Source organism: Odontomachus brunneus, unplaced genomic scaffold, assembly GCF_010583005.1.
Source record: "Odontomachus brunneus isolate Ranch 3 - 2012 unplaced genomic scaffold, Obru_v1 Obru_scaffold_049, whole genome shotgun sequence".
Lineage (NCBI taxonomy): Eukaryota > Metazoa > Arthropoda > Insecta > Hymenoptera > Formicidae > Odontomachus > Odontomachus brunneus.
In genome coordinates this window covers 347,764-370,131 of record NW_022639499.1, presented here as the reverse complement: position 1 = coordinate 370,131, position 22,368 = coordinate 347,764, and the positions used below count along the sequence as shown (strand labels likewise).

Here is a 22,368-nt window from a genome sequence, read left to right as displayed (position 1 = left end):
TGTCAAGTAGAATAAGATATGAATGATATGTAATATGACGTGATGCACGAAGAAAATATCATAGTAAAAGTTAAAATTATGTTTCTTTTTACACATACACAATGTTCCTCGTAAGACTGGACTGTACCGAGAATAAGAGAATATAAAGAAGTTGAAAATGTAAAAAAATAAATTTGAGTGTTAAATGTCAAGTAGAATAAGATATGAATGATATGTAATATGACGTGATGCACGAAGAAAATATCATAGTAAAAGTTAAAATTATGTTTCTTTTTACACATACACAATGTTCCTTGTAAGACTGTACCTAAAATAGCATAAATTACCATAGAAATAGTAAATTTGACGATCTATCTGAGATACGATACGCGCGCGAAAGACATTCAAGGTAACTACAGCATAATATTTTGCACAAAGTCAAGCAATTATTCGCGCACGATACCGCACGTACGCTTTGATGTAACACGCTGGCACTATTGATCATTGCTTCCGCGAGTTTCGGGCATTGCCGAGCTTGTGCAAAAATGATACCGCCTCGAATTATTCCGACTGGAGTATCCTCGTTATATTCCCAGCGCCGATATTGATCTATTAGCGGTAGGACCAAAATGTAAGTCGCCAAGCACGAATGTTTCAGTATTATATTCTCACGAGAAGAGCGACACGTTAATCCCATGTCGCGAAAAACATACTTCGCGAAACGCACGTTGCACATCCTGATTCGGTAGTTCCGACAGCGCCTCCGTTTGTCGTCGATTATTAATCGCCAAATTATGCTCGCGCGCTAACAACGATGGCGTCACCTTTGCACTTTGCGCAAACAACCTAGCTGTCGGTCCCGCTGTCATAAAATAGCATTGATCTCATTGTCCGTCGTCGTTGATCGTCGTGGCCGTCGGTGGCTGCGGCAGTGGCGGTCGCGCGAGTGCGCGTCGGCGTAATTTTCGTTAATTAATGAAATAGATTAAAACACGGGAAAGCGCTCTCCACGCTGCCGGACGCGATTACGTTAGTTGACAGCGCGAAAAGGTATATAACGTCGCCGCCATGCATATCCAATAGGTCCATTTATAACGTCTGGCGCGTCGCGTCCCGTCGTGTCGTTTGTGCGAACTCGCGCGCCGAAAATATTACTTATCGATACGATACAGCGACGGCAGTTTGCCGAGATCGCCGTCCGTCCGCTAATTATTTACGCGGGCTCGCCGTTATGACCATTTAATTCCGTTTATCGAAGAGACCGTTACGCGTCGTTCGTCCAAACGCGCGGCAATTACTTTCGCGCTTATTTTAAAGCACGACTTTCCGGTCAACGACTTATTTTTTGTTACATTTTTCAAGACAAAGACTATGATATCTCGACACGTCCTTTGCCCCGCCTGTCTCTTTCTCTTTCCTCCTCGAACTCTTCGAGATTTCATTAGCGTCCAAAACCGGCACGAAGCGCGCCGCTCTCCGGTCATTGACTTGCTTTTAGATTTTTCAAGCTAAAAATTATATCTTCTACACGTCAATTATCCTTTGCTCTTTTTCTCGGGCTTCCTCTCCCTCTTCCTCGAGCTGTCCAAACTTTTTTTGGCGTCCTAAACCGCCATGCAGTTCGCTGCTTTCCGACTATTGACTTATTTCATTACATTTCTTCAGACAGAAACTGTGATATTTTAGCGCGTCAATTGTCTTTTTCCTCTTCCTTGTCTCTTTTCCTTTCTTCTTCAAGCCCTCTAAAACGTTTTTAGCGTTCGAAATGTCAGTTTTCGCAAGAGCAGCTATGCGTGTTTGACAATTTCAACGTCGCGCGTTCTTCCTTCGCGCTTCAGCTCGCTCGGCGATCTATCGAACGCACGGTGAGACATGCGAGATGTCTCGATAGGGAACGCTCACTTTCCTCGCAAGAAATGCTCTCTTCACCTTTTCCTTTTTAATTTTATCCCTTTTTTCTCTGATAACACATCCGTGTACGCGTCAAGAATGAACGAAGTCTCGGGTAACTTTCGATATGACAAAAGTAGAGTAATTATAAAGGTGGAGATTGTTATAGGAGAAAAGATCAGTCGTAGGCTTTGTTCTCCTTCGAATTGTTTAATGGCGCGCGAGCGACTAGTGCTCGAATCGAGATCGCCGCGAGTCATGCGCAATAAGATATGTATATGGTGTGCGCTCGAAGTGGTTTGCCGGTAGATCGGTGATATTGTGAGGTGTGGACTCAAGATGTTTAAGATACAGAGTCTCTTTGAGGAGTCGTTAATGAACGACGATGTCTTCATGGTCTGTGCGACTGTAGACACAGGTAACGCAATTATTCGTGAGAGAGAGAGAGAGGAAACTATGTATGTAGTCCCCATCAAACATAACCTAAAATAAATCATGCAGGTTTGGAGTGGCAGGCGATCGACGAGCACAGGGAGAAAATTAGCGATCGCTCGGAGGCGCTTAAAGAACGCGGGAGGATCTATTTCAACATACATCGGGACCAATATGAGAAAGTATGTCTTCTCACGCTAGATGTGTTTTCTGCTTTTTTTTCCAGTGTCCTGTGTGCTTGAATGTTAATTACATCTTGTGTGTACACACATGTGTTGTGTAGGTTCAAGAAATGAGGTCGATAGACAATGTATTCATAGTAGCTGATATTCGGTTTGTCCAGTTTTGTCAAACTAACAAGGAAGATGATTTGCAAGTGTTCAAAGATGTAGTACACAAACATATGAGGCTGAATAAAGGGCTTGATATATGGAAACATGTTACATGCTTCATGGGAGAACTGTATCCAACATTAGAAGAGTACAACTCTGCCAAGGAGCAAGCTTCTGTTACTAAAGAAAACGAAAAGGAGCAAGGAAAGGAAAAGGATAAAGAAAAGGAAGGAGAGAAAAAAGAAGAAGAAAAGCACAAAGAAAAGGAAGAAGCAGAGAAAAAGGAAGAAGAAAAGAATAAAGAAAAGGAAAAAGAAGAAAAAAGGGAAGAAAAGGGAGAAGGAGAGAAAAAGGACAAAGAAAAGGAAGAAGGAGAGAAAAAGGACAAAGAAAAGGGAGAAGGAGAGAAAAAGGAAGAGGAAAAAGACAAAAAAAAAGAAAAGCAAGAAGGAGAGAAAAAGGAAGAGGAAAAGGACAAAGACAAGGATAAAGAAAAGGAAGAAGAAAAGGACAAACACAAGAATAAAAGAAAGGAGAACGAAAAAGAATCAGAAACAACTAGGGGTAGGAAAAGGGGTGTGGACCCATCAGAGTCAAAGGAAGGTGATATAGTTAGATATAGAGTAACTTGTGAAAGGAGTGGTAACCACACATTTGAGTCCACTGATGTAGCCTGTATTGTCGGAGGGGAATTGCAGACTAAATATCACTGGCTGGTGGATCTGTCTAAATATCACTTGGAAATTATCTGCAAATTGACAGGAAGTACGATTATTCTTTATCCTAAAATTGATTATATGATTAGAATAGAGATGAAAACGCACTTCTGAGTCCAACTCTAAAATGGGTAGACCTTGCATCAATGGATATTACCTTAATAAAATATTCACATTTTTCAGGACAACTTATAACACTCTTACGTGTGACGCACGAGTCCAAACACCGCAGGAATATTGTAAGCTTCGGTCCGACGACTCTCAGGTCGACAATATGTTATAATCTGTTAAGACTGGCGAATCCTAAACCGGGAGATATAGTAATTGATCCTATGTGTGGAAGTGGATCTATTCCTATAGAGGTATTATGTATTTACGATAATAAATCGCTCCCGGATGCTAATTTTACATGCAAATTTCAGGCAGCATTGGCTTTCTCGCACTTGTGCATTCTATGCGGCGACAAAAACTCCAAAGCTGTGGAGAGAACAAAGTCCAATATAGATGCGTCGTTAACTAAAGCTAAAATAAATCCCATACAATGGATAGCTCTGAAGCTACCACTCAAAGATTCCTTCGTTGATATCATTGTTACTGACATGGTAAAATCTATTTTTCGACATTTTACACTCGGCTTTTAAGTATTTTCACTTGTCTGAACAAAAATCATTTGCATACTGCAGCCTTTCGGCAAGAGAAGTGGAAAGAAGTCAGATAACGAGTGTCTTTACAAACAGGTTTTGTTGGAACTAGGTCGTGTCGTAAAGTTATCGTCTGGACGATTAGTTCTACTCACCTATGATAGAAAGAGCTTTACTCAAGTAAGTTTTTGATCGAGTAACTTTTGATTAACTTGACCAAAAGAGATGAAATACAATTTAAATTAAGCTGTATAAAATATTTTGTTAAAACTAAAATAGCGAGTCATGTAAAGTTTATATTTAAAAAATAAATTAAATATCACAATTTTAAAATGAATTCTGTTTTATTTCAGGCTTTGAAAGCAGCAGGTGATATGTTTCAACTAACAAGAACTATTAGTGTAAAGATAGGTGGTCTTCAAGTAATAGCTTACGTTTTGAAAAGAACAAATGTTTGTTTTACAAATTTCAAACCACATTATTAATTAACATGTGCTGCTTTCCAGTTGAACAGACTGATAAAGTATTTTTTTTGGTTTTACAAGCATTACGAGACATAATATATACTTAATATATATTTTTGTATAATAGAGATAATAGAGTTTCTTTGTACGTTTATACAAACACGACTGTTTAATCTTCCTTCATCATAGAAAATCTTCTCCAACTGGACATAATTCTAATATATTGAAATTATAAGAAAAACTTTCTTCTACTAGTTTCCATATCATGTCTGCGGCCTTGTATGATCCACTCGTAATCGCCATTTTTACTGTCAAAGGTCCCATGTTGCAGTGATTTTAATCTCAGAGTGAATCGTGGACCCAGTTCACGCAATCTTGGCTTCCCAGTTTTTAAATTAAATTCGTATCTACACAATTATTGATATTAAATTAAGGTATAAATTTACTGTGAGACATAAAAAAAGAGAATAATGCAGTCTACCTATGATGCCTGAAAAATATATAGTCTCTCTGATTGTGGAATGTTACAGCTCTTCTTCCTTTAAACTCTGGTTGATAATGAAACAATGCTCCAAGCATTCTGCCAATAGTAAAACCTAGACGTGTGGTGAAATTATTTAGAATAACTTCTGGCCTGTGTTCCGTAATCTCTTTGTGACTACGCTTTAGATCTGTTGTGATCTTGACATTACTAAGTTTGAAATATGCAGTGGGACCTTCTGGAAGATGTATCACCAACATCCCATCTGATAATTGTATAAGGAAAGAATATTTAATTGCAGTAAATGAAAGCTTTCTAGCTCCTGGAAAATAACCAATACTTCAGACAATATATACATATATATTATTATTAAACAACAATATTCTATAAAAAGGATACTAGGCTTGCACTGATCTTCGTTGACAATTATTATGTCTGTAAAATTCCTGGCGATGGCACTCTTTACCATCTTTTTAACACCAGAACGATTTCTGTACAGCGAAATAGAGTTCGGCACTATTCTTGTAAGCTCTCTGCCAAAGATCCTTGTTTTCCTGTTGGGATTATCAGCATAAGTAATAAGGACTTTAGGCTCGTAATCTTTCCGATAATATGCAGCGAATTCGTCGTTCTGACACTCGATTTTGAGCTCCAGATTAGTTTCATCTTCCAGATCGCCTACGATTGTAGTCTCGTCCTTCTCTCGTAAACTCTCTATAGTGTGTGGCACTTGTTTTGGACCGCCTTCTTGTATCCTCGCTTTTTTCGCTTCCTTTTTCGCCTTTGCCTTTTCCTTCATCAATTTATGACATTTCTCTTGCCTCACAGCTTTACATTTGATGTGATTAAAGTTACTTTCGGAAGGCAATATAACCTCCAACTTATTGCCCATCGAAGTACCGGGTTCTTGATCCTCAGTTTCTTCATTTGTCTCGTCCTTTATCTCTTTAAGCCGAGCAAAAGGATTCTTTCGCAAATTTTTCAACTTCATTGTCTAGTCTATTTAAAGCTACAAAAACGTTGAAAATTATTCTTCTTTCTAACTCCTTGAGCCAATCTGATACTCCACGTGTTTACCTTCAACGAGTACACGAAAGGAGAACATTTTGAATGTAAGTGGGTAAGCATGCCATCTATACACACTTTGTGTATTTATCTTTGGACGTGATGTATTTGTCTTTTAGGGTGCGTTCAGATTCCCTACCCGGATGCACTCTATTACTAGAAACACTATAGTATATGTCACATATACTATAGCACTTCTAGATTAGAGTGCACCCGGGTAGGGAATCTGAACGTACCCTTAGGTGGGACCCGATTGACCACGATACGATTGGACACAGATTGTAATGATTGGTTCGACCTGGTAATTCACTAGATAATTCTTTGCATCGGTTGGTTGTCCAATCGTACCGTGATCAATCGGGATGCTCCTGTCTTTTAGCCACTGTGGCGACATACCCAGCTCCTTCGGTCTGGAAACATCCTAGCGACAGTTGCCGATAGTAGCGGCCTAATAGTGAGAAGCCGAAAGTTCCAGTTCATTGATGGCTTCTGCACACAGGACACGGTAATGCTTGCCGCGCGGCGGAAGTTCGCGCGACAGCCAATCAATATGCTGCTTTCCGTAATAACCTTCTAGCTCTTACGGAAAAACAACATATTGATTGGCTGTCGCGCGGACTTCCGCCGCGCGGCAAGCATTACCTGTGTGCAGGAGCCATAACTTTACGACGAATAAAATGGGACGATTTGATTGGTCCGCGAAAGACGACGCGACGCGTGACGCCTTAAGTGGGAACGCACCTAATAGTATAAAAAACAAATCGAGTGCCCTAATAGTATAAGAAACAAATCGAGTGCCTACTAATAAATATTTAATGCTATATATATATATGTATATATATATATATATATTGTTACGTCCACGATAAATAACTATATAGGGAAATTTGAAAGTAGTGAAATCAGTGACTTACGTGGACGGTCAACAGAGTGATGACTCCGCTTTTGGGTCACTCTGCTTTTCACCGAGTTTACCCTGGGTCTCCGGAGTCTGGCGAAACGATCGATGAATCTGACGAGAAATCAGCGCTGCTCGTTCTCCTGGCTCGGTCTCGGATGTTCCGGCGTTGCGCGGGATGATGCGGCTCGCGATTCCGAATTTCGATTTCGCAACGTTCGAAAAATGAAGGGTAGGCAAAAGTAATTGCAAGACGGTCGGATTTTACGACTAACCAAATATATTCCAAATAAGTACACGAGAATTACCAGAGACTAATTATGAGAAGAAATAATCGCCTTCTCAACAAATGCGCGCGTTTTTATATGTCGCTTTGTCGCTGAGAGTCGTTTCCTGATTGGCTGATGGAGTCGTGGAGATGGAAGAGATTCATCTACAGTTCTTGTCTACAGTTGATCCATCGATTTTAAGACTTTCTAACGACACGCAGTGTTCAGCGTTATAATTTTAATTATAATATTTAACGTGCGCGAATATACATATGCGCACGTACTTACGTCTAGTAACATAAGTATAAAATATCTAGTAATGTCTGAAATCAGACAAGTCGGCCTCCGATCTATATTATAATCTATATTAATATATTATTAATGTTTCAAAATAAGTCCGGACGTACAATATATATATATACACATCACACACACACAAAGCACACATAACTTTTATATATGAGGAAAACGTTTATTACTCAGCACTCGGTCTGTTTTCGATACTTCTGCATACATTTTATCAGATATGGAAATGTACGGGTATTTTAAATAAAAAAATAATTATTGATAAATAAATGAAACTTAAAAAAATTCCTATGATCTGTTCTTTTCAGCTGCACTGTTGAACTGGTGCAATAAGTTAGAGCGAATATTGTATAAATTTGTGTGTTAAGATTTTCCTGTTGCCGAGTGTACGTAGGCTAGTTGTAGGTTCAGATCTGAACTTTTTTTTTGTCAATGACTAATTGCTTTCAAATACGCAAAATATGCGTATAACTGCACAGATTTCATCGTCAACGTCCATACCGCGCTTAAAATACCAGTTCTCGTCTGATCACTGAAGTCAAGCAGCGCTGGGCACGGTTAGTACTTGGATGGGTGCCGCCTGGGAACACCGTGTGATGTTGGCACAATTTTTTTTTTATTTCAAAGATTAAAATATTTCGAAAAAAGAAAACCTTGTATCCCATTATAAAAATTATGATTTATTAATAATTCTTAATTCCTTTATTATTTAATTAAAGCACATTTGTTCACATTTGTGTTACGAAAAATATCGTTATGTCGTTTTATTTAATATCAAGATATTAAATAAAACGACATAACGATATTTTCGAAATATTTTAATCTTTGAAATAAAAAAAAATTATGCCAACATCACACGGTGTTCCCAGGCGGTCACCCATCCAAGTACTAACCGTGCCCAGCGCTGCTTGACTTCAGTGATCAGACGAGAACTGGTATTTTAAGCGCGGTATGGACGTTGACGATGAAAGCTGTGCAGTTATACGCATATTTTGTGTATTTGAAAGCAATTAGTCATTGGCAAAAAAGAAGTTCAGATCTGAACCTACAACTAGTCTACGTACACTCGGCAACAGGAAAATCTTAACACACAAATTTATACAATATTCGCTCTAACTTATTGCACCAGTTCAGCAGTGCAGCTGAAAAGAACAGACCATAGTTTAAGCTGGTGGCACATAGAAAAACTTAAGCAGTAAGACGTAAGCAGTAAGCGAATCAGCCAATCACAGTTGTTGATTGTTGGACCGTAAGAAGAATTAACGACTGTGATTGGTCAATTTGCTTACTGCTTACGTCTTACTGCTTAAGTTTTTCTGTGTGTCACGGCTCTTAGTATAGACATCTATGATTGGCAATAAATTTCGGAACGCAGCCTATGACCATAGACTGAAAAGGAATGACTGCGTTCAGCAGAGAAAACTGCTTTGCAACTGTGTAAAATTCGTAAATCTGATTGGTATATGCTTTTGGATTTAACCAAAATTAAAAGCATACTCCAATCAGAATCCATTCACGAATTTTACAACAGTTGCAAAGCAGCTTTCTCTGCTAAACGCAACCAATGATTAGCCAATCGTAAACGCGGATGTTCGAACAGTCAAATTCAAACGCATCGTTGATCAAAAGTTTTTCTGCTTGTACTTCTATTCAATCATTATTATTACAATATATATGTAATATGAAGTTATATTTCATTCACAATCTCCCAATCGAGTAAACTATGTGGTCACCACTATATGACGAAATGAGGTCGTAGTATGACTCAATTATAGGGCCGAGATTTTTAATTTTTGAAGTAATATAACTCAATCTTTATGTCTTAATAATTGCAACTCAATGATGAGCAAATGTACTTTTTTAAGGATAAATTACACGACTCAATAGCAGGTTGAGAGGATATTTACTTTCAAGTATACGATGTAAAGATAGATTATATAAATTCTATTTATTAATAGTACAAGTGACAAAGTAATAATAGTGCATTTCAGAATCATTTTAATATGTCATATTTATAGAATAAATGCTGATTTTCAAAATATCATTTTTTAGATCATGAACAAATATATTTTCTTAAAAGTGATATAATAACACATGTCTGAAAATCATTTGAATGAGTATGATGTGAATGGATTTTCCTATTATTTGTCACCATCACAGTGAAATAATACAAAAGATCTAAACTCTCTCCTTTTCTGTCTGTCCATATCTATATAATATTACAATATATTCGTATCTTTATCTTAGTTACGTATTATATACACTTTCATATAGTCATAAATCTTAGGTACAATTATTTAAACTTCAAAACTATCCACAGCACGAAGAACACTGCTATGGAAAATAGAAATAGATATAGAATATAATAGTTGTGTCCTGCTTTTGCCAGACGTAAAACACGTGACACTGAATTGGACAAGAAACCACCTGTTCTTTCGAAATCATCATCCTAAAATAAATGTACATTATTTCTTAGAATACAGATAATACTTTAAGACTTGATAAATATATTTTTGAGAATTTGATTCACTAACTATAGATCTCAGCATTTTGTCTTGATATTTTACTTCGGTGCCAATGTCAATGGACAATGACTTTAAAGCATGAATCTTATCTCTCAGCTCTTCAGTTATCCTCTCGTTCTCATCTTCCATAGCATTGTGGGTAGATGTACTTGGTAATGGCTCATAGCCATAACCACCTACAAAGGTAAAGCTTGTATATAAAATAAAATAAGAACTCCAATACATTGTCAATGCAATCATACCAACCAGAGTGAGATCTCCGCATTTTGTTCGCAATCTTGACGACTTAGCAACCAAACAGGTGAGATGAAAAATTATTGCTTGGTGAAACACCTTGCAACTTTGTGAATTATCTTACTTTGTCCTGTCTGAAAAAAATATACAATGTAGTTATTTTAATATGTAGCCTTTTTTTTAAGTAATTGTACTCAGAATAACATAACTCACTTCAGTTAATCACATTTAATTAAACAGCCATAATAAATTAATACATCGTCAGAATTATATAACTTGATATAATTCAATTAAAATACAAACATCGTTTCAAAAATCGTTACAAAAATTAACGCGAATTAACTGTATAAAATATCAACGAGATTTGACTGTTAGAAAATATTCAAGTCTGTATAAATATAACCTGAAACGTACGAGACATCTGGACGTTTTATTAAAAGAATACGTTCCGAATTTTATGACGAATGGGATATCCGTTATCACCAATCATCTAAGAGAAACTGAGAATCCGAGATAATACAAAAAACAATACAATAATAATGTATGTTAACAAACGTCAACGTCACACATGTAATGACGTGTAATTGAAAGTCCACGATCGAAGATTCTGTTAGATTAGGTTAGGTTATGTTAGGTTAAGGCATGACAGGAGGTAAGACTTAAATGGTAGCCGAGCACTTAAATGTCAAGAGTGGAGGAACATGATAAATTTATATCCTCGTGGAAAGTTGCATGGAAGAAAAATAACGCATGCGACATTATCAGGTTGGCGACAATAAACAATCCATCGAAGAATCTCAGTCAACTTAGATATCTTTTTTATTTTATGAAACTCTCTTTTATACGAAACATCTCTCTTATATGAATTATTAGACAGATGGGGATAGAGGATATTTAGAATCATGTCTCGTTTTATTATCGAGTGAGGAATATGTTAAATATAAAGGCACAAACAATAAGAAGTACTTCGCTACTTTCTAGACTCTTACTCAGAGACAATCAGTGTACGTGTGTGCGTGTGTATATTTCGTAAGTTTTCCTTCTACGTTCGATATACAGATATAATCGTCTCTCGCGCTAACAATCTCGTTCGTAGAATCACTCACACAGACAGGAGAAACACTTACATTAACTAACGTTAATACCTAGATCTTTGATCTCTCGAACTTAAATAATTTATATAATTACAGCTATCTCTATATTCACAACCCTATAAGAAAAAACGTATCAATATGTGTGTGTTTGCGCGCATAATCGTTTCCTTCTCCTTTTCCTTTCGCGCATGAACGGAGAAGGAGACGCAATTCCTAACATCGGCTCTAAATAAACGTACGTTAACATCTCGATAGTATCGCGATATATAAAGTTCTCGATATGAAAACCTTCAACAAGTTTTAAAAACATAATTCCTCTGGTGAAGCCCTTCGTCAACGCGTTCATACTCTAATCGCACTTCTCTCTCTTTCTCTCGCGAATACTATATCTATACACTATCGATTAACTAACATCTCTCTATCTCAACGTAGAACAATGATAAGTACGTTTGATGTCGTGAAATCACCGCGAGATCAGCACCGTCCGTTCGTTGATCTCGCACGCCGCCAAGCTTATTATACGTGTCGCTACTTATTAAGACGTGATCGCGTCTCTCTACGCACGTCGTTACACGATTAACACTATTGACGATTTGATCCCAAGGAGCGTTCATTTAGTCGAGATTAGGCCCATATAATCTGTGCACGCTCTATTGTATGCGTGTATGCGTGAAATAATGTCTGCCACAGGAAATTCGGTTCGTCGATCGATTCGCGTGTGATTGGAATGTTTGATCCGCAGAACGAGCAGAGAGAAAGAAAAAAAAAGAACCACAGAAGTCGATCGAGTTTGCGGATCGTGCCGACGACGTTTGCGAATATTTTGTACTTTCACACACTTCGTCTAAGAGGAGATATTCCGTTCTCCCAGCGTGTGCGCGCTACGCAGTCGAGATTGCCATGTGGGATCGTATAAAATTTACAAGGGACAGAAAGAAGACTCGCGCGACAGTCGAGAATCTCTCAGAATCCGCGACGAGCTGTGTTATTGCCAAAGATGCGACTCCGCTACGAACTAAACTAGAAGATTTCCTCCAACGTTACCCCGAACAGGATATATGTATATACAGTGTTGAGCATCGTTCTCGATCTTCCTTAAATAATACAGCAGTACAATCCCTATCGAGACGAATCGATCGTTAGGCAAGAAGACTTGAAAACGCATCGTCGTACGTGTCTATCACTGATGACTGATATGAAAATACGTGTGTACACGTATATGTATCCACCGTGATTTATAGGAGAATATAAAAAAGATCATACGAAGGAAAGGTTATATATAAATGCAAGAGGATCCGCCTTCCGATTATTAACTGTTACGGTCTGAAACGGTGCGTGAAAGGAAAGCTCGTGGATACGCGCGTCGCGGAGTTATTTGGAATACTTCGATGTGTTCAGAGGAGCGTTGGACGAGTGAATGCGCCGCGACGGCGCCGGGCTGACCGGAGCCGACGGGGACGGTCCAGTGGGCGTCGTCGGCTTGGAGCCTCTCCTGCTTCGCCTCAGGGTCGAGTACGGACTAGTGCCGCGATTCACGTGCTCGTGTGCGTACAGCAACACGCCGATGTCCCGGTTGCCCGCCTCCAGAGCGATCTTTAGGGCCGAGCTGCCGTCCACGTCGACGATAGACGAGTCGCAGTCTGGATGTGCGAGCAGCAGCCGCACGATGTCGGCGTGGCCGTGTTCCGCGGCGCACATCAAAGCGGTGCTACCGTCCTCGTCTTGGATATTAACCGCCGCGCCGGCATCCAGAAGCAGCTGCGTCATGTCTTTGCGTCCGTGCGACACCGCTAGCATCAGCGCCGTTTGTCCGTGCTGTCGGAGAAAAATTCGAGGAACGTTAGAACACGTCTAAGAATTGGTGCATCTTAAGGTACGTAGAACCTTAAGAAAATACCGACATGATGCAGTTTCGTAGTTTGTTTTTCTCTGTTTGGTTGCACAGAATCGCGAATGTTTTTGCAGGGTGAAAGTACAAATGTCAATGTATGGAAAGATATCAAATATTGTATCAGAATCAATGTTTTCACTCTGTAAAAGCATTTGCAATTCCATGAAACCAATTGGAAATCAATGCAGACTATACGAAACTGCATTGGATCAGTATCCAGCGTTCTTTTGATGTACATTAGAGGATATAATATGAAATAAGTGTTACCAGTTTCGCGCGGATGTTGACATCGGCAAGCTGAAACAGCCTGTTCGCTACGGAGGCGTGCGTGGAATTCCTGACTTCCGCCAACGCAGCCAACATCACGGCCGTGTAACCGGCCACGTTCGCCTTGTTGATGTCGCAGACCTTCGAGTCCAATAATATGGACACCACGTCGAAGTTACCGTGAGAGACCGCGTAGTGCATCGCCGTGTTTCCACTGGTGTCTGTCATATTGACGATATATTCCAGCAGAGTGCCAGAGCACTCCTCGAAGCAATCTAAATAATCCTCAACGTCCAGCGGGATCGCGTTGGACGTACTGGAGATCTTGAACCACTCCTGCTGTATGATGTTGGTGGCATTCTTCAGCTGATGAGAGATATTCCTGCTGGGCGACTTCTTGAGGCTGTCGTTGAGCACCTTCATGGCGGCCTGCATCTCCTTGGAAGGCTCGACCTTCTTCCTTGGTTTGTCTTGAATTGGCTGGAACAGCGCTGACTCGGGCAGCTCGGGCTTCTCCTCGCAATCCGCCTCCTTTTCCACATTACGCGTCTCCTCTGACGTAGTTTTCTCATTCTTGCTCTTCTCGGATTGCAGTTGTTGAATCCTAGAGTCAGAGACAACAAACTCAGCCATGATTTGAACTGAAACCGAGAATTGGATTTCAAGCAGAGGCTTCCAAATCTCAGAGACTTTCAAGTCTTTGAGATTTGAAATCCTTCAGGTCTCGGACACTTCTGAAACTCCATCGCAGCATTGATCACCTATCTGAATGGCGTTAATATTAATTAACGAGCTATTCCAAGCGTATTGCTGGTAAATGTCAATATGACGTCAGGTCGCCAAAAATAAGCGGGAATATAATCGAGAAGAGGTCAATGCCGGAGTCGATAAGGCGTTTTGAGTGTAATCTTAGACTATGATGGGAAAAGACGTTATACCCTTCCGCGGCCGGATAAGGCGGGATATCAGCGGCTTCGGGATTGTTGACTAAACAAGCGGCGCGTTGCGGCGACGGCTGTTGCTGCTGCTGTTGCTGCTGCAGCATCGATCTGCCGACGATCGAGGACGCGCTCACTCGTTCACCATAGCAAGACTGTCAACGACGCGAGACGCACCGACGCGCACCACCGACATCCGACTCCCGTCACGATATATTTACGCGGCTGTCGTCGTCGTCGTCGTCGTTGTTGTGGTTATACAAGAGAGCCTCGATGACGCGCTCGGCGACACGCGCGCAACCATGGACTCGGAAAAGGACAACAAAACTGCAACCTGCGCGCACGGCCGGCGCGAACTGTGCGTCATACGCGGCCCTGCCGGGCTCGCAACCCCTCGTTCGCACCCTCTATATCTAGGGACAACCCCCAGGCCGACCTTCGACCGCGGAAATGGCAGATGGCGCGGAATATAATCGAGCGGGAAGAGTGGCTCGGTTTTTCGACCGGTAAACCGTGTTATTTGTCGATTCACAATGCTGAGAGAGGCTCGGGGGATGATAACCAGATGCTGATGATTAGGCAAGCGTGGGAAACAAGAGTGAGTTTGTAGAACAGAGCAAGTGTGATACTTTGAAACAGTTTCGCTATTGACGACGACGGCGACGACGATTCTTTGCAAGGAAGTCACTGATATTTTCTACTTTATTTATCCAACAAGCATAAAATGAATAAGGTAGAATCGCGCAGTTACTAACCGATTGCTGTTGTCGTATTGCTCTTTGTTATCCGCGTCATATCTGATCACACCGGCGGCCGGTATCTTCGTGTACGTGTCCTGCCGTTTGAACTGCTTCTTGTGATCGCCGGAGTTCAGAGAGATGTGAGACGGCCTGGGGATTCTGGACACTAGGCTGCTGTTCTGATGATTCAGGCTGTTCTCCGCGTTGTTCGCGATTTGCTTGGCCAGGCTCTTGATCGTCTCCTTGCAGTTGTCGCAGTAATTCGCCGCGCAGGAGATCGAGATGTGCGGCCTGACCGAGTCACCCACCGACACGTCGACGAGCTTCTTCTTCAGCGGCGAGGTGCCGAACTCACGGCACCTCGGCGCGAGACCGGACGTGTCGGTACCGCGCGCGACAGTCTTCACTAGATCGTCCACCATCACGGCCACCGATCTGCTGCTTCTGCTCTTGGTCCGGGTGTCGCCGTAGTTGAACGAGTGACTCCTCGAGTTCATCGAGTTCAACGACACCGGCTGCAACATCGCAACGGGATCAGGGCCGACGCACACGGTCCTGGTGTTAGGACTGAGTCTGACCTCGACTCCGGCCTCCGCCGTCCTCGGTTTGGCGGTCACGCTCACGTGCGAGCGCATTTTCAACAGTTCGGCCACTTGGACCATTTGATCTCGTTTTTCGACAACCTTGGGCGGCTCCGGGGTGCATTGGGTGCTCTTGGAGGACATATCTCTTACGAGGCTACGCTTGTAGACCCTTAGTGCGTTTTCCACGATCGCTGACGCCTCTTCGCTCGTCAGCATGTCCCTCATCGTCATGCGCGTCGTTGTCCCGCACGAACGCTTCTTGATCTCCCTCTTGCTTTCCGGTGCAATGTCCTCGATCAGGAAGTGACTGCATTGAAGAGTCCTGGCTCTATTCTCCGTGTTGGTGCCTGAGTCTCGCGTTTTTTTCGTCATTTTACGGTCGATTAGATCGTTCTCGTTGGGCGATATCGATTCCACTTGGAGCGGAGTCCTCGTCAGATGTTTCTTCCTCGCTTCTGGCGTCGCTTGATCGCGTGTCAAGCTCGAGTTCGAGCAGAGCTTCGATAGATTCAGTGGAGTCTCATCCTCCAGCAGTAACACGGTGCTCTGGTCTTGGATGTCGGGCAGGATCTCCTGAATTTGCAGCCGGCTCTTCTGCAGCAGCGGCTTGATCGGTGTGCTCGTCACCATACCGACGTCTCTCGTTCGAACCTGCTCACGACAGGATAGTCCATCGTTAAAATCGTGTATTCTGCGCGCACAATTATACGGTTGAATTATACTGTGAATTAATTGCTCGATTAGCTCGCAAAAATTACTTTTGTAAAAGGACTCGAAAAGCTTCGTGAATTTGAACAGCTCGTCGGCTGAATTTCATCGTCGTTTGACGCTTTGATAAACTGCGGTTAGAAATTCCCCGATTATGCGTAATGCGACGGCGTCGATTTTTTCTTACACGTAATGGAGAGACTATTGAAAGCGAATTATGTTTTTGCGAACCGTTGCATACCGAACAGATTATGTTGCCGACGACGTATCTAGGAAGTTTCAGCAAGAAACGCAACATGGTACTCAGCAGCATGAACATATCGCAATTGGCGGCATACATGCGTTTCCACTCTTCGATCGCGAGGGATCTCGGCTTACCAATATTTACGCGGATTATATACAGCGCGGAAGAGCACGTTTTCCTGCGCGCGCGGGCGACGCGGTGAGAAAAGACGCAGAGTCGCGCGCGGAGATACGCGCCGGCGAAACCGCGTGTATCGCCATTCAAGTTCCGATTTTCACTTCCACGTGTAACTGGCGGCGATCGCTACTCACTTCTGAGTGCATGCAAAAATCGATCAGATAAATTCACGAGGCTGGTCTTTAACTACCGGCTGGGGAACCGCGCGTCCGGAAAAATTATGCGCCGGAACGACGGACAAAGAGACCGAGGGGGGAAGGAACGCGTAAGAAATATCTCCTGGAGGCTTGTTGTGTTATTAAGTGGGCGATGAATCTGATTTCCCCTCAATTAATTGGACTCATCTCCTCTTTACATCGAAAGGAGAGGTCCTCTCTACCTCCTTTTTACATCAAAAAGAAGAAAGGCGGAGGGGCTTTCGATTGTAGTTCGATTTAACGAACGTAGATGATATCAATTATGAAAGTGCGCGCTCCTATGCATTACTCGCCGTTATCTAGACGAATCTAATTAGATCTAGATGTAAAGCCACGCGAATTGCATTGCAGACTCGTTTACCTGCTGGTGCGAGACTCCGACGTCCCTCGTCATCACGCTGCACATGGTTCCTATGTTCTTGGTGGACGCGCCGGAGTTCTTCAGGTTTCGCAGAGCGGCGCGCTGCTCCGAGAACGACTGGCTGCGATGCCTGTGCAAGGTGTTGTTGCAGGAATTCGTTTTGCTCAGCTCGTCCACTTGTCGCAGGAGATTGCGCTTCTCTTCTTTCAATACCGAGACTTGCACCTGCGAGGGAGAAATAGAGAAGTTAGCGGACGTTTGCGTCACGGAATCGCGTATAAGACGGCAATAGCGTCGTGGCTAATAGACAATAGCGCTATTATCTAAACTGATAAGACCGCGAGTGTAAGGAAAACAAGGCACGAGTGACGTTTGGCGTCTTCAGGAGAGCAGCAAATCGACGATATCGTATCGTTGTTCATCAATTTGCAGAACCGACAAAGAAAAGGAAAAGAGAAAAGATGAAGATGGAGGGAGCAAGATCGCGAGCCGATTGTGCAAAACAATCGGTGCTTCCCCTCAGAGATCCGTTGTGTTTTTTACGCTGAGCTAATTACAAGTTTAGCGAGCCCGCTGCATCTTCTCGAATATAAATGAAAATTGCTTCATTACCTCGCGTTGTTGGCGTATAATAAGGTATCCTCGCGATGGCAACAAACGGATCGCGATAAAGCAGTGAGAGAGTATCTTCTATCCAAGCGCGTTTCGCGCTAGAACGGAAGAAGAGCTCGGCCTGGGTGCAAATTACGCGCCGGGGCGATGAACGTTACGAAAGTGTAGGAGGGATACGAAATTAGTGGGAACTTACCTGCAGCATGGGAATCGCCTTGACCTGTTCCTCCAGCTCTCTCATTCTTTCCAGAGACGCTGCCATTTGCTCCCTGATATTCTGCAATGTGCACAAAACGCACCTTTATCCGTCAGTTCTTTCCTCTGTCTTGCCAAGTGGCACTGCAACGCTTATCTCTATTCTAATAGTTTAAAGCTTGCTGTACTCATCTAGTAGAGATATGCGAACTATTCGAATCCGAATCGAATCAAATCAAGTGAAATTCGATTCGATTCAAATCTGAATAATTCGAAAATTTCGAATCGAAAAGATTCAAATACAGATCGCGCATATTAGTATTAACGAAGAACTATTAGACATCCAGCTTTACAGGAATTAGCATGATTTGAAAAGTTTGCTATATATTAAGATTTTCTTCAAAAATATTAAAAGAAGATAATAGCTTCTAGATAAACTCTTAGGGCCTTTGCACGTAGAAAAATTTTAACCGTAATCGTAAGGTCGTAAGAAAACTGACCATCAATCAATCAGAGTTAATTATTCTCCTTGCGTTCGAGGAATAATTGACTGTGATTGGTCAGTTTTCTTACGACCTTACGGTTGCGGTTAAAATTTTTCTACAAAGGCAAAGACTAAAATTTTTCTACAAAGACCCTTACCGACAACTATCGGATCGATATATGCCGTTGTGCAGCTTTCAAGGCTGGAAAACTGTGTATTAAACTGTGTCCATACACGTTTACCGACTAATATATCATATATCTCTTACCTTAAAAGGAATTGATATCACACGATCAATGTTATCTCTCTCATACTGAAATCATTATTTCCATGTTGAATTCAATGATTATGTTAATTAAAATTCTTCTAATGGTTTGATTCGATTCGACATTAAAAATCTTTGGTTCGCACATCTCTATCTTAGGCAAATCGATTGAAATAATAACAGAAAACGACAGACAGAAACCAAGCGACACATGCAGAGTCGTTCAACGACGAATACTGGCAAAAAAGCTCATGAAACGCTGTATTTGCCTCGTGCATCGCTCTTTGCTTCTCGTTAACAAGGCAGATGTTTACGTTGACACGATCCTCCTACCTGAAGCGCACCCGTACTGAGATTCGAGTTGCCACTGCCGACGCTGACATTGTCGGAGTCGGCCGGGTGATCCGTTTGCGCCGCATTTTGCGTCACCGGCGCCGTCGTCCCGTTCGTGCCATCTAACAAAAAAAGGCAAGGATCAAGATAACGATCATGTAACTTTTTCTGGAAAGCAAAAACGTGAAAAGCCTCACGTGAACTCGACGACTTTTGCAATCGTGCAACTACTCGTACGATGAAAATGTGAAAATTTTCGGGTGTAGTTCCGAAAGGTACTCACCCCCGATTTTTTTGAAATTCAGTATTCTTACGTATTTTGACGCGCTGATTACGAATATTATAGTGAAAATTGGCGACTACTTGATTTTCATGGTAAAAACCATGAAAAACTCATAAAAATTATAGTTTTTTACGTTTATCTCAGTAAATACGAAAAATCATGATAAATGTTTTAGACAAAAGCTTTAGATCTTATAGAGATAAACATTTTAGGTTGTATATATTTTCACCGTACGAATAATAGTTTTCGAGGAAATGGAGTATAAAGACAGTAACAGCGTTAACATCTATCGTCGTTGCGGTTAAAAAGTGTTTAACTTTTTTTCTTAATAACTTATTAATAAACAATGACCGACAGCTAATGTGACGATAGGTAGATTAGTTTTTAGAGGGGATGCGGGGGGCGCAGCCCCCCGCTATTCGTTCGATATTTTTCCCATGTTGCAAATGTTAAAAATATTAAAAATATTCTTAAAAAAAGTTGTTAGAGTTCTTTCATAATTGTAAGTCCTCTTTCCTTTATTTCTTTTCGCTACGATTCGGGGGAAATATACTGTCTACATGGCGAAATAACCCGCAGAAGGGGTTCACCGAAATCTAGTAACAACGCTGTTACGGTCTTTATACTCGATTTTCTCGAGAACTATTATTCGTACGGGTCGAAATCGTACGGTGAAAATGTATAGGACCTAAAATGTTTATCTCAGTGAGATCTAAAACTTTTGTTTAAAATATTTATCATGATTTTCCGTATTTACTAAGATAAACGTAAAAAACCATAATTTTTATGGATTTTTCATGGTTTTCACCATGAAAATCAAGTAGTCGCTAATTTTCACTATGATATTCGTAATCAGTGCGTCAATATACGTAGGAATACTGAGTTAAAAAAAATCGGAGGTGAGTGTTTTTCGGAACTTTATCTAAATTTTCACGTGAAACCTTTCACTCTCGCGAGAATAAGTCGCGAGAGGAAGGATCGCGAGAAGGATATCTTCTCGATATTTTCTCGATCGAGGAAATGTAGCTGCGCCCAAAACATCGAAGCACATCCACTTTAATTGACCTATTCCCGCTTCTGCGATCATCGACTCTGTCCTACGACTTCACATTACTCCCTTGAACCAGGGAGCTAGTTTAGAGCGATTTCCACCCACGCGGGCATTTCGCGGATAACACGCGGTCGGAATTCTGTAATTGACAAGGTTTACTCGCGTCCAGGTGGCGGATAATTACATTCTCCCGATTGAAACGAAATCTCGTGTCGTATCTCCACGATCTCCGCGGTATCAAGAACAATATCGTTGCACTTGTTCGTTTCAGATATGTTTGACGTTGTCAAGATAAGACTGACAGCCAACTGACAGAGTTGCTCTTTCTTTCTCTTTTTCTCTCTCTTCGTCTGGAGGCGAAATCTAATCGCATCTTTTACAGCCGCGTCATCGCTCGGACAATAGCAGAGAAACATTGGAGATTTCCGCACACTATTATTTATCGCACGCGTTTCTTATGCAATGTTCACCTGTCCCCTCGAGACGTTTTTCAATTGGCGATTGCGCAATACACCGCGTCACACACAGCAGTGCCGTGTTATCTCGAATTGCACGGGACAATGAAGAAATGTACGTCGCGAATTCCTTCGGCGATTCGTGATATGCCTCGTGTGCTCGACTCACGCTATGCAGGATCCTTCAGCACGCGATCCGCATCGCTCTAGCACGACGGTAGACATGTCTAGTCCCGGAAAAACAAAATTCCGAAGTTTAAAAAGCGGGTCAACGTCCCGAACAGTCACAATCCCGAAAACTGAGTATAGGGACAATTTTCTGAAATACTGGAAGTATGAGGTTGTTTCACAAAATTGCATAATAAATCGTTGACAAGTTCATGATTTCAATATTTCGTGAGATTGTATCTGTACTCAGATTGTGACTGTTCGGGATTGTGTTATTCCACTTTTAGAATTTCGGTACTTTTTTCTCAGGATCACGCATACATCCACATCCAGACATACACACACGGGATACATGTCGCAATCTGCAACCTCGAGCAGAGAAATTGGATAACGAGAATACGTTTCGAGAGAGAATAATTTCTTTAATTATACTCGAATATAAGGTTGGTAAACTTTTTTTTTCAGTGTATGACGAGTGATTTCGCCGAGGAGAAGCCCATTTGGTCGGAGGATCTGTCGTTAGAATCAAGGTCGCGGGGTACCCTGTACGTGTGTGTTGTTATTAATGTTGAGATGCTCGAGTCACGTGTGCCACGCGCCTTGCACATGTGGATTAGGCGAAATAAAAAGGCTAAACGCCGATCTCCAGCGCTCCGTGAAAGTCCCAGGCAGAAACGATCGTTGCCGACGGCGCCGCGTGCCAATCGCGAGATCACGGTTAATTCGTCACAAGGAAGAACGAGGATAATTAATAAGGTGACTATGCACCTGCGTTGCGTGCCGAGAGTTATGTGTCCGCGGTTGACAGACGCAATTTCTGCCGTAACGTTTGGTGTCCGTTTCGTAGAAGTTCACGGAACACCGAGATTTTTGAAGGAATATCTGCCTTATTACACGCACACATACATTACACAATTATTTTCAGATGAATCATCTACATTTCATCGGTCTCTCTTTGTTAAATTGAAAAGCCTAAGACTCGTATTAGTAGTCGTTACTTGGAATTTGCCTCGCGTAAGATGCTCGAATCTTAATTACAGAGTTAGACCTGAGATTTTCAGTTAAAAAATGTATGCAACGTTATATTTG

General features: G+C 41.6%; 4 protein-coding genes, 1 non-coding gene and 1 pseudogene across 11 annotated transcripts in view; 2 read left to right on the top strand and 4 right to left on the bottom strand.

The window, feature by feature from the left end:
- The first annotated feature begins 2,121 nt into the window (after positions 1-2,121).
- LOC116845143 (THUMP domain-containing protein 3-like) lies at positions 2,122-4,695 on the top strand. Its single transcript, XM_032817504.1, has 8 exons — positions 2,122-2,287; positions 2,371-2,483; positions 2,585-2,832; positions 3,163-3,398; positions 3,533-3,711; positions 3,772-3,951; positions 4,033-4,170; positions 4,344-4,695. Exons 1-8 carry the CDS (start codon positions 2,209-2,211, stop codon positions 4,473-4,475), a joined length of 1,305 nt encoding a protein of 434 aa, XP_032673395.1. The 5' UTR covers positions 2,122-2,208; the 3' UTR covers positions 4,476-4,695.
- On the bottom strand, positions 4,605-6,048 carry LOC116845142 (probable ribosome production factor 1). The gene is made up of 3 exons (XM_032817503.1): positions 5,335-6,048; positions 4,936-5,200; positions 4,605-4,861 (listed from the first exon to the last, which is right to left on the bottom strand). Exons 1-3 carry the CDS (start codon positions 5,924-5,926, stop codon positions 4,684-4,686), a joined length of 1,035 nt encoding a protein of 344 aa, XP_032673394.1. The 5' UTR covers positions 5,927-6,048; the 3' UTR covers positions 4,605-4,683.
- Positions 6,049-7,960: 1,912 nt separating this feature from the next.
- Positions 7,961-8,078, top strand: LOC116845194 (annotated as a pseudogene).
- A 239-nt stretch (positions 8,079-8,317) lies between these two features.
- On the bottom strand, positions 8,318-8,436 carry LOC116845193. Its single transcript, XR_004378210.1, has one exon. It is a non-coding gene; the product is annotated as a 5S ribosomal RNA (ribosomal RNA).
- A 1,155-nt stretch (positions 8,437-9,591) lies between these two features.
- LOC116845171 (BET1 homolog) lies at positions 9,592-10,875 on the bottom strand. Of its 4 annotated transcripts, none has more exons than XM_032817562.1 (4): positions 10,446-10,875; positions 10,245-10,366; positions 10,008-10,174; positions 9,592-9,922 (listed from the first exon to the last, which is right to left on the bottom strand). In XM_032817562.1, exons 2-4 carry the CDS (start codon positions 10,261-10,263, stop codon positions 9,767-9,769), a joined length of 342 nt encoding a protein of 113 aa, XP_032673453.1. In that variant the 5' UTR covers positions 10,264-10,366; positions 10,446-10,875; the 3' UTR covers positions 9,592-9,766. The 4 variants fall into 4 exon arrangements, with proteins under 4 accessions (XP_032673453.1, XP_032673455.1, XP_032673454.1 ...); XM_032817564.1 differs by having other exon boundaries at positions 10,636-10,875; XM_032817563.1 differs by having other exon boundaries at positions 10,647-10,875.
- Positions 10,876-11,027: 152 nt separating this feature from the next.
- LOC116845166 (KN motif and ankyrin repeat domain-containing protein 2) overlaps positions 11,028-22,368 on the bottom strand; it is a 98,676-nt gene continuing 87,335 nt past the window's right edge. For all 4 annotated transcript variants that reach the window (XM_032817550.1, XM_032817551.1, XM_032817552.1 and 1 more), the window contains 6 exons: positions 19,323-19,444; positions 18,242-18,322; positions 17,434-17,658; positions 15,178-16,397; positions 13,485-14,088; positions 11,028-13,141 (listed from right to left, as the gene is read on the bottom strand). In XM_032817550.1, the coding sequence (XP_032673441.1) occupies positions 12,698-13,141; positions 13,485-14,088; positions 15,178-16,397; positions 17,434-17,658; positions 18,242-18,322; positions 19,323-19,444 (2,696 nt within the window). In that variant the 3' untranslated portion in view covers positions 11,028-12,697. The remainder of the gene's footprint in view (positions 13,142-13,484; positions 14,089-15,177; positions 16,398-17,433; positions 17,659-18,241; positions 18,323-19,322; positions 19,445-22,368) is intronic.